The following is a 14,358-nucleotide window of genomic DNA, read 5'->3' on the forward strand; positions in this document are numbered from 1 at the left end:
GGCTAATTTTTTGATTTATTGTAGAGATGAGGTCTCGCCTGCCCAGGCGGGTCTCGAACCCACGGGCTCGGGCAATCCACTCATCTCAGCTTCCCAGCTCGGGCAATCCACTCATCTCAGCTCAGCGGGATTACAGGCTGAGCCACCGAGCCTGGCTAGGGGACTAATATTTTCAAGGGATCTGAGGTCAGAGTTTTTCCCAGCTCCCTCAACTGGATCTGAACTCCCACAGGAACAAGACCAATGGCAGTACCCTTCTCTACCCAACACTAGGGAACACACCTTTCCTGTAGAAGATTATGCCAGCTCGGCAGCCCCTGAGGGTCTTGTGGGTTGTGGTGGTCACCACATGGCAGTGTTCAAAAGGGGAGGGCACCATGCCTGCCGCCACCAGCCCGCTGATGTGCGCCATGTCCGCCATGAGATATGCTCCGTTCTCATCTGCAATCTTCCGCAAACGTGCGTAGTCCAGGTTTCGCGAGTAGCAGCTGGTTCCTGAGACAGGAAAGGTGACAGTCACTTCAGAGATGACCACAGGCCAGCCAAGTCAGCTTCAGTGCACATCTGCAAAGCAGCCTCCAGACACATTGATCTGAAAGCCTAAACATCTCTCCCCCTAAAATCTGAGAACATTAATGGAGAATGCCCTCAAAAAACATCTTTGTGCTAAAGAGAACCATTCTGATCTGACTTTTCAGTGTCATGGTGGTTGGGATGCCCCCAACCGTTACTACCAAGACAGTCAGTAAGGGATTAAAATCTCTAGCTTCTCTGAGAACTGAGATCTTATTCCACTATGCACCACGGCAAACACAGACCTGTGTCCTGAAAGAAAAGAATACAAGTGGACCCCAGAAACTTAGTTATCCAAGGCAGAAACTTGCAGTGAGCTATGACAGGGCAGGAGTATCTTCATATTCTCATTCTAAAAGAGGCACAGATACTGCTGGTGAACAAGGTTGCTTTCCACCCCACCCCGTCACCTGCGATGATCAGCTTCGGGTGGAAGAGGTGGGCGTTCTCCTCCAGCTGGTCGTAGTTGATGTAGCCAGTGTCTGGGTTCACCTGTGGGATGTCAGGGTGACAGACTCAGGCTGCTTTCCTCCAGCCACACCTGTCTCCTGCCCTCCCACCTCAACAACAGGAAAGACGTCCCAGATGAGAACTTGAGAATGAGACCATTTTCAGCGCAGTGTCTTCAGCCTGTACAAGTGGTGTAGACAGCTAATATCACTCACAAACCCAGGGGGCTCTAAGGAGTCCCTGGGGGAAAAGTGAGTCCTGCCTCTGGGGCACTACCCTTGACAAAAGGAGCCAAAACATACCCTGCAGAATGAAATAGATGAAACAAATAAGCACCACACAATGCAAACTAAAATACTGTTACCTTCAGGAATGAGAAAAAATGCCTGCTAACACCACTCCTATTCCAAGTATAATGAGGCAAGAAAAAGAAATAAAAGGCATAAGGATTAGAAAAGAAGAAATTTTAAAAACTGACATTACACACAGACAACATGGTGTACCCAGAAACTCCAAAAGACTCTAGAGGCAAACTTTCAGAACTAATAAGTGAATTCAGCAGGGTCACTGGATCAGTGTTAAAACGCAAAAATCAATTATGTGTGTTTATGTGTGTGTGTGTGTAAGCAACAAAAACAAAGTAAATTTTCTTTTTTGAGTCGGAGTCTTACTCTGTTGCCCAGGTGTGTGTACGTGTGTGTACGTGTGTGTGTGTGTGTGTGTGTGTGTGTGTGTGTGTGTAAGCAACAAAAACAAAGTAAATTTTTTTTTGAGTCCAAGTCTTACTCTGTTGCCCAGGTGTGTGTACGTGTGTGTGTAAGCAACAAAAACAAAGTAAAAATTTTTTTTTGAGTCAGTCTTACTCTGTTGCCCAGGTGTGTGTGTGTGTGTGTGTGTGTGTGTGTGTGTGTGTGTGTGTGTAAGCAACAAAAACAAAGTAAATTTTTTTTTTGAGTCGGAGTCTTACTCTGTTGCCCAGGCTGGAGTGCAGTGGCATGCTCACAGCCACTGCAGCCTTGACCTGCTGGGTTCAGGCGATCCTTCCACCTCAGTCTTCCAAGTAGCTGGAATCACAGGCGTGTGCCACCACATCTGACTAATTTTTGATTTACTGTAGAGATGAGATCTCACCAAGTTGCCCAGGCAGGTCTCGAACCCCTGGACTCAGGCAATCCTTTCGTCACTGCCTCCCAAAGTGCTGGGATTACAAGCATAAGCTACCACAGCCAGCATCAAAATGAAATTCTAATAACATTATCATTAGTGTCAAAGACCATAAAATGAAAGATGTGCAAGACATCTACATAAAATATCACTGAAAGAAGTGTTTAAATACTTGAAAAGTTACAGTAATTTTTTTTTTTTGACTTGGAGTCTCACTCCACCGCCCAGGCTAGAGTGCAGTGACATGCTCATGGCTACCCCAGTGTTGACCTGCTGGGCTCTAGCGATCCTTCCACCTTAGCCTTCCAAGTAGCCAGAACTACAGGCATGCGCTACCAAGCCCGGCTAATTTTTATTTATTTATTGTAGAGACGAGGTCTCGCCAAGTTGCCTGGGCTGGTCTTGAGCCTGTGGGCTCAGGCAATCCACTCGCTTCGGCCTCCCAAAGTGCTGGGATTACGGGCTGAACCACCGAGCCCAGCCAAGTTACAGTAATTAAGGCGGCATGCCTTTGTGGAAGGGCAGACAACACGACTGATGAGACAGAAGACAGCCAGAAACAGAACCCCATGTGATACAGGTCACTGCACTGACACCAATGGTGACCCTGCAGTACAATGAGGAAGATGGCCTTTTCAGTCAATGGCATTCGGTCAACTAGGTATACATATGGGCAAAACTGTGATCTGGATCCTACCTCACACCATACAGAAATCAATTCTGGATCTAGCAATCCCGCTCCTAGGTATACTTCCCAAGAAACTGACATCAGTGAGTTGGAGAGACAGCTACATCCCCATGTTCACTGCAGCACTATTCAGAATAGCCAAGTTATGGAATCAACTTAAGTGTCCATCAACAGATGAATGGACAAAGGAAATGTGGTGTACATATACGATGGAATACTATTCAACCTGAAGAAAAGAAGAAATACTGTCATTTGCAAAAACACTGATGAACCTGGATGATAGCATGCTTAGTGAAATAAGTCAGGCTCGGAAAGACAAACGTTGCATGATCTCACTTACAGGCAGAATCTGAAACCATCAAACTCACAGCAGCATAGAACAGAATGGTAGGTACCAGAGGGTAGAGGAGTTGGGGGGAACCGGGGAGATACTGACCAAAGGGTAGAAAGTTGCAGTTACAGCCGGGCTCGGTGGCTCAGCCTGTAATCCCGCGCCTTTGGGAGGCTGAGGTGAGTGGATTGCCTGAGCCCGCGGCTTCGAGACCCGCCTGGGCAGCAAGACCTCATCTCTACAATAAATAAAAAAATCAGCCGGGCGTGGTAGCGCATGCCTGTAATTCTGGCTACTTGGAAGGCTGAGGCGGAAGGATCGCCAGAGCCCAGAAGGTCGAGGCTGCAGTGGCCGGGAGCGGCCACTGCACTCCAGTCTGGGCGACAGAGTGAGACTCCAACTCAAAAAAAAAAAAAGTTGCAGTTACACAGGAGGAATGGATGGTAAGTAAGGAGAAGGCTGTATTAATTACCTGGTTTCAATCACTCCACACTATAGACATCACTGTGTATCCCATAATCATAGAGAATTGTAATTGTCCCCAAAAAAAGATTAAAAAAAGAAAGATGGCTGGGCTTGGTGGCTCAGTGTGTAATTCCAGCACTATAGGAGGCCGAGGTGAGTGGATTGCAAAAAGAAAAAAAAGAAAAAGAAAGAAAGCAATTCCAGATGGATTGTAGATCTAAATGTGAAATGTATTTTTTTTTTTCTTTTTTGGCAGCACATGTCTTAGTAAGTTCCATTCATTAAAGCTCTTTTTTTTTTTTTGAGTTGGAGTCTCACTCTGTCACCCAGGTTGGAATGACGTGGCATGCTCCTGACCACCACAGCCTCGACCTGCTGGGCTCCAGTGATCCTTCCGCCTCAGCCTTCCAAGTAGCTGGAACCACGGGTGCACACCACCACGCCTGGCTAAATTTTTTTGATTTATTGTAGAGATGAGGTCTCGCCAAGTTGCAAGGGTAGGTCTTGAACCCCTGGATTCAGGAAATCCTCTCGTCTCTGCCTTCCAAAGTGTTGGAATTATAGGAGTGAGCCACCATGCCTGGCAGAAATTTGTATTTTTTTTAGAGACAGGGTCTCACTCTGTCACCAAGGCTAGAGTACAGTGATTTGATCTTGGCTCACTGCAGCCTCAAATTCCTGGGCTCAAGAGATCCTCTCACCTCAGCCTCCCAAGTCACTAGGACTACAGGCATGCACCACCATGCCTGGCTAATTTTAAAAATCTTTCTGGAAAGATGGAGTCTTACTATGTTGCCCAAGCTGGCCTCAAACAATCCTCCCACCTTGGCCTTCCAAACCATTGGGATTATAGGCATAAACCACATTGCTCAGCCAGAAATGGGTTTTTATGTTTTAAGCCCCAAAACAAAGTTATTACTGTCACATGTTTCAAAACCCAGCTTCAAGACTGGCCTTGGTCAATAAGGAGATCTGTGTCTGGAAACACCTAGGCTTTTCATGAAAAGAAATGATTTCACAAAAAAAGAACATGTGCAATCACTAGAAGTAAGACAAAGGCTGAGTAAATACAGGACAATCAGTATGCAACAAAGACCAGGGTATGCCAAACAGGAAGCTGGCCTGATTTCCTTGTAAAGAATATAATCAGCCAGGCTCGGTGGCTCAGCCTGTAATCCCACGACTTGGGAGGCTGAGATGAGTGGATTGCCTGAGCCCGCAGGTTCGAGACCTGCCTGGGCAACTTGGCAAGACCTCATCTCTACAATAAATCAAAAAATTAGCCAGGTGTGGTAGCATGCACTTGTAGTTCCCGCTACTTGGAAGGCTGAGGTGGAAGGATCGCCGGAGCCCAGCAGGTTGAGGCTGCGGGGTGACAGAGTGAGACTCCAGCTCAAAAAAAAAAGATATAATCATGTGTCCAATATTTAGTCAAGCATAAGGATGTGCTGTTAGCTACCTTTTTTCCATGATAGCAAATATGAAATTAACTAGGATTGGCACACTGACAATAAAGAACATGAAAAGATAGTTCCTGGAAACTAGGAAAAATCACCAACACTGGACAATAAAAGAATATGCAAGTTACCTCTTTTCTACATACCATCCTTCACTGTTATAGATAATCACCATGCCTCACATGAGTCCACACAGTTTATATGCATTTTTGACCCAACTGTTAATATAAAGAGTCCTCTCCACAAATACTTGTACCTGAGACCCAATCCCCACCACTACACAATATGTTCATGTAACAAACATGTATGTGTACCTCCTGAATCTAAAATTAAAAAAAAAGTTAAAGAGTTTATTCGAGCAAACATTTGTAAAACAACAACAACAAATACTTGCCCTAGAGGCAGTTGTGGGCTCTGGTTCTTATGGTGCTAGGCACACCGCTAATACTAGCTTTAGCTAGATGAGGAGGTAGTTCTGTGCAGGGAGCTGGCTGAGCTGCACGGATGCTGCTCGACTTATGATGAGGCTACGTCCTGATAAACCCACTGTTAACTTGAAAATCCTTAGTCAACAATCATTTAGTGCACCTAACCTACTGAACATCAGGGCTCAGCGCAGCCTACCTTACATATGCTCTGACACTGGCATTAGCCCACAGCTGAGCAAAATCATCTAACACAAAGCTTATTGTTAAGGCCAGGCGCAGTGGCTCACACCTATGATCCCAGAATTTTGGGAGACAGAGGCAAGAGGACTGCCTGAGCCCAGGGGTTTGAGACCAGCCTGGGCAACTTGGCAAGACCTCGCCTCTACAATAAATTTCAAAAAACTACCAGGCATGGTAGCACACACCTGTAGTCCCAGCAACTTGGAAGGTTGAGGTGGAAGGATCACCTGAGCCCAGCAAGTGGAGGCAGTGGTAGCCATGAGCGTGCCACTGCACTCCAACCTGGGCAGAGTAAGACTCCAACTCAAAAAACAATAAAATAGGCCGGGTGTGGTGACTCAAGCCTGTAATTCCAACACTTTGGGAGGTCAAGGTGAGAGACCTGCCTGAGCCCTCTACAATAAATGAAAAAATTAGCTAGCCATGGTAGCGCGCACCTGTAGTTCCAGCTTCTTGGAAGGCTAAGGCAGAAGAATCGCCTGAACCCAGCAGGTCAACGCTGGGGTGGCCGTGAATATGCCACTGCACTCCAGCCTGGATGATGGAGTGAGACTCCAACTTAAAAAAATAAAATAAAATAAAATAAAGTGTTGACTATCTTGTGATCTATTGAATACTGTACTAAAAGTGAAAAACAAAAGTTACATGAGACTCAAAGTACAGCTTCTACTGACCTTGTATTTGCTTTCACACTGTCCTAAGTTGAAAAGTCCTAAGTCAAGCCATCATAAGTCAAGAACCTACTGTACCGTTTATAGCCACCAGACACAGGCAGGGCTGGCTCTAGATCTCCATAGAGACCTGTGGCTGCTGGTGGAGCTGCTTGGTTTTGCCACCGGAGCCAAGGACATTGCGGTCTCTGTAGCTCCAGCATCCTTGGAGCTGCTGGCCCGCAGGGCTTCCACCCAAGTAAGAATGTTACCAGATGAGGGCAGAGCTACTGAGGTGGTGGCCGTTGCTGGTGTCCTGCTATAGCTAACCTGGTTGCCAGGGGTTGTTTTTCCCCATGGTTGTTGTCCACCAGTTCCCGAATGGCCGCCACCCCAGCTGTGTCTGAACCCTCCTCGGTAGGTACCTCCTCTACCTGTCTCCCTGTAGCCTCAGCCTAGACCCTTTTCTCTCCATCCCAGTTTTCCCCTGAGGGCTCTGAAAGCCTGAGGCATCCCCAGGACAGGGAAATGGGGAATGGTGTAAGGTGGGGACTTCCTATAGTGCCACAGGGACAAAATTTATCCCACAGGCACAGCCAAACATTGGAGGTTTTCCAAGGAAATGAAAGCTGTGGAGAAAGACACTCTCTTACCTTATAGGGCATAGATTCAAAGAAGATGGATGTGGCGGAGACTTTCCTCTTGTCTGTCATGAACCCGTGGGTCAGGTGGCCCCCATCAGGCAGGTCCAGGCCCATGATGCGTCCATGGGGTTCCACCAGAGCTGTGTACACTGCAAAGTTTGCAGGGGAACCTGGAACAGGTAGACCACAGGAGACACGGTTATTTCTACCCTTGAGGCACCAAGACACTTGGCCACTAGGCCTTCACCCAGGAATGGCAACAGCAGGCCTGGCCACTTTTGTGCCTTCCCTGAGCCCCAGGAGATGCCTCTGCACCTGTCCCATTGAGAGCAATGAAGGGAAGTTCAGAGACAGGGCACTGCGGGGAGGGGCATGCAGAGTCTGGAGCCTGAGTGGAATGGAGGAGGGCACACACACCAGGAGGGCTTGGCTTATATTACTTGTGGGCAGTCCTTCTTAGGACTCCTCTCAGTACACATGGCCCTGGGGGATGGGCATGAAAGGGACACACTGGCCTACCTGGACGTGGCAATACCTGAGTAGGGTTGTACGTTGACTCCCCAGCACTGTGGGTCAAGACTGTACGCCTGCAGTGCTCGCTTCTGACAGAGGGTCTCCAGCTCATCGATAAACTCAGTCCCGCCGTAATATCTGTGGGAGGAAAGCAGGAGACTTCAATCCACTCAGACTCTGAAACTCTGTGCTTCAGAGTGGCCAGAGAAGCTGTGGCATGGGTCAGTGCAACAATAGTGGAGGGAAGTAATGACAGAACTTGTAAGAACACAGAGGCTGAGCCCAGCATGGCCAATCTGTCCATCAATGCCTCTGGAATCTAGAGTCAGGAGAGGTGCAACTTTGAGCAAGCACCTCATCTATGAAAAGAGGGGGTTTTTAGCCTTAAAAAGGAATAAATCCTGTCACATGCTACATCAGGGATGAACCTTGAGGACATCTGCTGAGAGAAATAAGTCAGAACTTGTTTATTCCCTTTACAAGGTCCCAGAGTAAAATCAAACTCAGAGAGACAGAAAGTAAAATGGTGTTTGCCAGGGCCTGGGGAGAACAACTGGAGAGTTACTGATTTTTTTTTCCATTTCTAATAAAATTTAACTTTTAATAATTACATATCAAGGCCAGGCATGGTGGCTTATGCCCGTAATCCCAACACTTTGGGAGGCTGAAGCAGAATTGCTTGAGTCTAGAGGCAAGACCAGCCTGGGCAACATAGCAAGATCTTGTCCCTTAAAAAACTAAAAACTAATAATAATTAAAATATTGCATATCAAAACTTATCATATATTTATGTTTTTTGTTATCAGTATACGCATAATGACTTAAGCTAGTAGCTTTTAACTCTTAGACCTTAAGTCACAAAACACTTTAAAAATTAAAATATAAATGTATTTTTTAAACTGTGATAAAAAGCATATAAAATTTTCCACCTTAACAGTTTTCAGATGCACAGTTCAACAGTGTTAAGTACAGATGCTCCTCTACTTATAATGGGGTTATGTCCCAATAAATCCATTGTAAGCTGAAAACATCCCAAGTTGAAATGCATTTAATATACCTAAACTACCAAAAATCATAGCTCAGCCTAGCCTACCTTGGACATGCTCAGAATTGTATGGGTACTCAAAGTATGGTTTCTACTCAATGTGCATCATTTTTGCACCACCATAAAACTCAAAAATCCTAAGTCAAATATCATGAATTGGGGACCATCTGTATATGCACATTTTTGTGCAATAGATCTGCTGCACTTTTTTATCTTGCAAAACTGAAACAGTACTCCATTAAACAACTCTCATTTCCTCCTACCCCCAGGCCCTGGCAACCACCATTCTATTTTGTTTCAAAGAGTTTGGCTACTTTAGATACCACATAAAAGTGAAATCATGCAGAATTTGTCTTTTTGTGACAGGCTTATTTCACTTAGCATAATATTCTCAAGCTTCACTCATGATGTACCACGTGACAGAATTTCCTTTCTTTTTTTTTTTTTTAAGTTAGAGTCTGCTGCCCAGGCTGGAGTACAACGGCACGATCACAGATCACTGCAGCTTCAACATGCTGGGCTCAAGCAATCCTTCTGCCTTAGCCTCCCAAGTAGCTGGGACTATAGGCATGCGCCATCACACTCAGCTAATTTTTTTAGTTTCTGTAGAGACGAGGTCTTGCCATGTTTCTCAGGTTGGTCTCGAATCCCTGGGCTCAAGCAGTCTTTCCACCTTGGTCTCCCAAAGTACTGAAATTACATGAGCCACTACACCCAGCCGGGTTCCACTTTTAAATTCCACATACACGAGATCATGCAGTATTTGTCTTTTCGTGTCTGGCTTATTTCACTTAGCATAATGTTCTTCAGGGTCATCCATACTGTCACAAAGTGACAAGATTTCCCTTCATTTTTAAAGGCTCAATAGTATTCCATTGTATATATACACACCATATTTTCTTTACCCATCCGTGGACACTTAGGTTGATTCCATTCGTATCTTGTGAATAAAAAGCTGCAGTGAACACAGAAGTGCAGGTATCTCTTTGACATGCTGACTTCATTTCCTTTGGATAAAAACCCAGACACGAGATTGCTGGATCATATGGTAGTTCTATTTTTAATTTTTTGAGGAACCTCCACACTGTTTTCCATAGGGCTGTACATTCCTACATTACATTCCTACCAACAGTGTACAAAAGTTCCCTTTTCTTTTTTTTTTGAGTTGGAGTCTCACTCTGTCGCCCAGACTGGAGTGCAGTGGCCGCTCCCGGCCACCGCAGCCTCGACCTGCTGGGCTCCGGCAATCCCTCCGCCTCAGCCTTCCAAGTAGCTGGAACTATAGGCGCGCACCACCACGCCCAGCTGTCCTTTTTCTTTTTTCTTTTTTTTGAGTTGGAGTCTCACTCTGTCGCCCAGACTGGAGTGCAGTGGCTGCTCCCGGCCACTGCCACTTCGACCTGCTGGGCTCCAGCGATTCTTCCACCTCAGCCTTCCGAGTAGCCGGAATTATAGGCACGCGCTACCATGCCTGGCTGATTTTTTGATTTATTGTAGAGATGAGGTCTTGCCAAGTTGCCCAAGCAGGTCTCGAACCCGTGGGATCAGGCCAGCTTCCCAAGGTGCGGGATTACAGGCTGAGCCACCGAGCCCAGCCCAAAAGTTCCCTTTTCTTCACATCCTCGCCAACATAACAATTGTGGTGCTATCTCATTATAGTTTTAATTTGCATTTCCCTGATGATGACAGACGCTGAACATTTTTCATATACATGTTGGCAATCTGAATGTCTTATTTTAAGAAATATCTAGGGTCAACCCCTTCGGGTCCCCTCCTACTATGGGAGTTTTTCTGTCTTCTCAATAAATCTTACTTTCTAAAAAAAAAAAAGAAAGAAAGAAATGTCTATTCAGGTCCCTTGTCCTTTTTTTTTTTTTGAGTTAGAGTCTCACACTGTTGTCCAGGCTGGAGTGCACCAGCACACTCCTGGCCACCACAGCCTCAATTTGCTTGGTTCAGATGATCCTTCTGCCTCAGCCTTTCAAGTAGCTGGAACTACAAGCATGCACCACCATGCCCGGCTAATTTTTTGATTTATTGTAGAGATGAGGTCTTGCCAAGTTGCCCAGGCTGGTCTTGAACCTGTAGGCACAGGCAATCCTCTCACCTCGGCCTCCCAAACTGCTGAAATTACAGGTGTGAGCCACCATGTCCAGCCCGCCTGCCCATTTTTTAATCCAGTTTTTTGTTTCCATGCTAGTTTTTTGAGTTCCGTACATACTACGGATAGCCCATATCAGATGTGTGACTTGCAAATATTTTCTCCCATTCCATAGGTTGTCTCTTCACTTTGTAGTTTCCTTTGCTGTGCAGAAGCTTTTTAGTTTGATGCAATCCCATGTCTATTTTTGCTTTTGGGTTCATATCCAAAACATTACTTTTTTTTTTTTTTTTTTTGAGTTGGAGTTTCACTCCGTCGCCCAGACTGGAGTGCAGTGGCTGTTCCCGGCCACCGCAGCCTCGACCCACTGGGCTCCAGTGGTCTTTCTGCCTCAGCCTTCCAAGTAGCCGGAATTACAGGCGCACGCTACCATGCCCAGCTAATTTTTGATTTATTGTAGAGATGAGGTCTCGCCAAGTTGCCTAGGTGGGTCTCAAACCCGCGGGCTCAGGCAATCCACTCACCTTAGCCTCCCAAAGGCGCGGGATTACAGGCTGAGCCAAAAAATTACCATTCTAATGGGTATGAGATGATATCTCATTGTGGTTTTGATTTGTGTTTCTCTAATGATTAGTAATGCTGAGCATCTTTTCTTGTGCTTGTTGGCAGAAAGTTATTGTTTAATGGGTACAGAGTTTCATTTCTGCAAGATGAAAAAGTTCAGGAAGTGGATGGTAGTGACGGTTGCACAACAATGTGAATATATATAATGTCACTGAGCTTTCCACTTAAAAATGGTTAAAATGGCAAATTTTGTTATGTACATTTTTGTTTTGCCATAAGAGAGAGTTTCTATTGAATTGTATACTTCTTTTTTTGAGTCAGAGTCTTACTCTGTTGCCCAGGCTGGAGCATAGTGGCATAATCATGGCTCACTGCAGACTTGTGGGCAGCCTCCCAAGTATCTATGACTATAGGTACATCCCACCATGCCCCGCTCATATTTTCATGTTTTTAATTTTTATTTTATTTTTTGAGTTGGAGTCCCACTCCATTACCCAGGCTGGAGTACAGTGGTACGTTCACGGCCACCCTAGTGGGCTCAGGCAATTCTTCCACCTCTGCCTTCCAAGTAGTCAGAACTACAGGCATGAGCTACCATGCCCGGGTAATTTTTTTGATTTATTGTAGAGACAAGGTCTCACCATGTTGCCCAGACTGGTCTCGAACCTGTGGGGTCAGGCAATCCCCTAAGTTCAGCCCCCAAAAGTGCTGGGATTACAGGCTTGAGTGACTGTGACTGGTGAATTTTAAAATTTTTTTTATAGAGGTATGTTTTCACTATGTCACCTAGGATGGTCTCAAACTTCTGGGTACAAGCAATTCTCCCACTTGGCCTCCAAAAGTGTTGGGATTACAAGAATGAGCCACAGTGCCCAGTCTGAATTGTATACTTTAAAATGGTGAAATGTAGAGCATATATCTCAAAACTAATTTTTTTTTTTTTGAGTCAGAGTCTCTCACTCTGTCGCCCAGACCGAAGTGCAGTGGCTCGCTCACAGCCACTGCAGCCTTGACCTGCTGAGCTCAGGCAATCTTTTCGCCTCAGCTTTCCAAGTAGCTCAAACTACAGAAGGGTGCCACCACTCCCAGCTAACTTTTTAATTTGTTGTAGAGATGAGGTCGCGCCACGTTGGTTGCTCGGGCTGGCCTCAAACCCGTGAGCTCAGGCAATCCTCTTGCCTCTGCCTCCCAAAGTGCTGGTATTAAAGGCGTGGGCCACTGCGCCTGACTAAAACTATTTTTTTTTTTTTTTGAGTTGGAGTCTCACTCTTTCACCCAGACTGGAGTGCAGTGGCCGCTCCTGGCCACCGCAGCCTTGACCTGCTGGGCTCCGGCGATCCTTCTGCCTCAGCCTTCCAAGTAACTGGAATTACAGGCGTGCGCTACCACACACGGCTAATTTTTTTATTATTGTAGAGATGAGGTCTCACCAAGTTGCCCAGGCGGGTCTTGAACCCATGGGCTCAGGCAATCCACTCACCTCAGCCTCCCAAGGCGCGGGATTACAGGCTAAGCCACCAAGCCTGGCTTAAAACGATTATTTAAAAAACTTTGTTAAGGCCTGGAGCAGTGGCTCAAGACTGTAATTCCAGCACTTTGGGAGGCTAACGTAAGAGGACTGCCTGAGCCCAGGGGCTCAAGACCAGCCTGGGAAACTTGGTGAGACCTCATCTCTACAATAAATCAAAAAATTAGCTGGGTGTGGTGGTACACACTTGTAGTTCCAGCTATTTTAAAGGTGAGGTGGAAGGATCGGCTGAACCCAGCAGGTCGAGGCAGTGGTGGCTGTGAGCGTGGCACTACACTCCAGCCTGGGCAACAGAGTGAGACTGGCTCAAAAACAAAAAACTTTTTTTGGCAAGGCTTGGTGGCTCAGCCTGTGATTCCAGCACTTTGAGAGGCTGAGGAGAGTGGATGGCCTGAGCCCACAGGTTCAAGACCAGCCCAGGCAACTGGATGAGACCTTGTCTCTACAATAAATAAAAAATTAGCTGGGCATGGTAGTGTGCGCCTATAGTTCCAGCTACTTGGAAGGCCGAGGCAGAAGGATCACAGAGCCCAGCAGGTTGACACTGGGGTGGCTGTGAGCATGCCACTGCACTCCAGCCTGGGCGACAGAGTGAGACTCACCAACTCAAAGAAAAAGGCTAGGTTTGGTGGCTCAGCCTGTAATCCCAGCATTTTGGGAGGCCAAGGTGGGAGAATCCTTTGAGGCCAGAGATTCAAGACCAGCCTGGGCAACCTCATCGCTACAAAAATTTTTAAATATTAGCTGGAAATGGTGGCACACGATTGTAGTCTAGGCTACTCAAGAGGTTGAGATGGGAGGATCACCTCAGCCTACAAGTTCAAGGCTGCAGCAAGCTATGCCTGTGATACTGCATTCCAGTCTGGGCAATAGAAGGAGACTCTATCTCTAAATTAATTACTATTATTTTTTTTAAACCCAGAACTTTGTTTTTAGATTTATATCAGGCAAAGTCATTAAGGTTAGATCAGTATTGCTTTCAAGTATTAGCTTTGGTCATTAGTAATGTTTCAAAATGCCAGACATGGTAGCTTATGCCTGCAATCCCAGCACTTTGGGAAGCTGAGTCAGGAGGATTGCTTGAGACCAGCCAGGGCAACATAGTAAGACCTAATCTCTACAAAAAAAATCAAAAATTTAGTCAGGCATGGTTGTGTGCTCCTGTAGTTCCAGCTACTCAGAAGGCTGAAGTGGAAGGATTGCTTGAGCCCAGAAGGCTAAGGCTGCAGTGAGCTGTGATGGTGCCACTGTACTATAGCCCGCATGACAGAGCGAGACCCCCAACTCAAAAAAGGGCTTTTAAAAAATAATTTTTAAAAAATGTCCAAGCCAGTACAGTGGCTCACGGCTGTAATCCCAGCACTTTGGAAGGCAGAAGCGAGAAGACTGTCTGAGTCTAGAGGTCTGAGACCAACCTCAGCAACTTGGCACGACCCCTTCTTTACAATAAATCAAAAAGTTAAGCCGGGCTCGGTGGCTCAGCCTGTAATCCTGCGCCTTTGGGAGGCTGAGGTGAG

General features: G+C 46.2%; 1 protein-coding gene across 3 annotated transcripts in view; it reads right to left on the reverse strand.

Annotated features, from left to right (window-relative positions):
• Positions 1-14,358, reverse strand: part of SHMT1 (serine hydroxymethyltransferase 1) — a 29,762-nt gene that overhangs the window by 11,239 nt on the left and 4,165 nt on the right. For all 3 annotated transcript variants that reach the window (XM_021714780.1, XM_008062625.2, XM_008062624.2), the window contains exons 3-6: positions 7,626-7,741; positions 7,100-7,260; positions 984-1,065; positions 283-495 (exon numbers count right to left, since the gene is read on the reverse strand). In XM_021714780.1, coding sequence (XP_021570455.1) covers positions 283-495; positions 984-1,065; positions 7,100-7,260; positions 7,626-7,741 — 572 coding nt within the window. The remainder of the gene's footprint in view (positions 1-282; positions 496-983; positions 1,066-7,099; positions 7,261-7,625; positions 7,742-14,358) is intronic.

The sequence above is a fragment of the Carlito syrichta genome, unplaced genomic scaffold, assembly GCF_000164805.1.
Source record: "Carlito syrichta isolate Samal-C Ts95f unplaced genomic scaffold, Tarsius_syrichta-2.0.1 Scaffold305770, whole genome shotgun sequence".
In the NCBI taxonomy this organism is placed as follows: domain Eukaryota; kingdom Metazoa; phylum Chordata; class Mammalia; order Primates; family Tarsiidae; genus Carlito; species Carlito syrichta.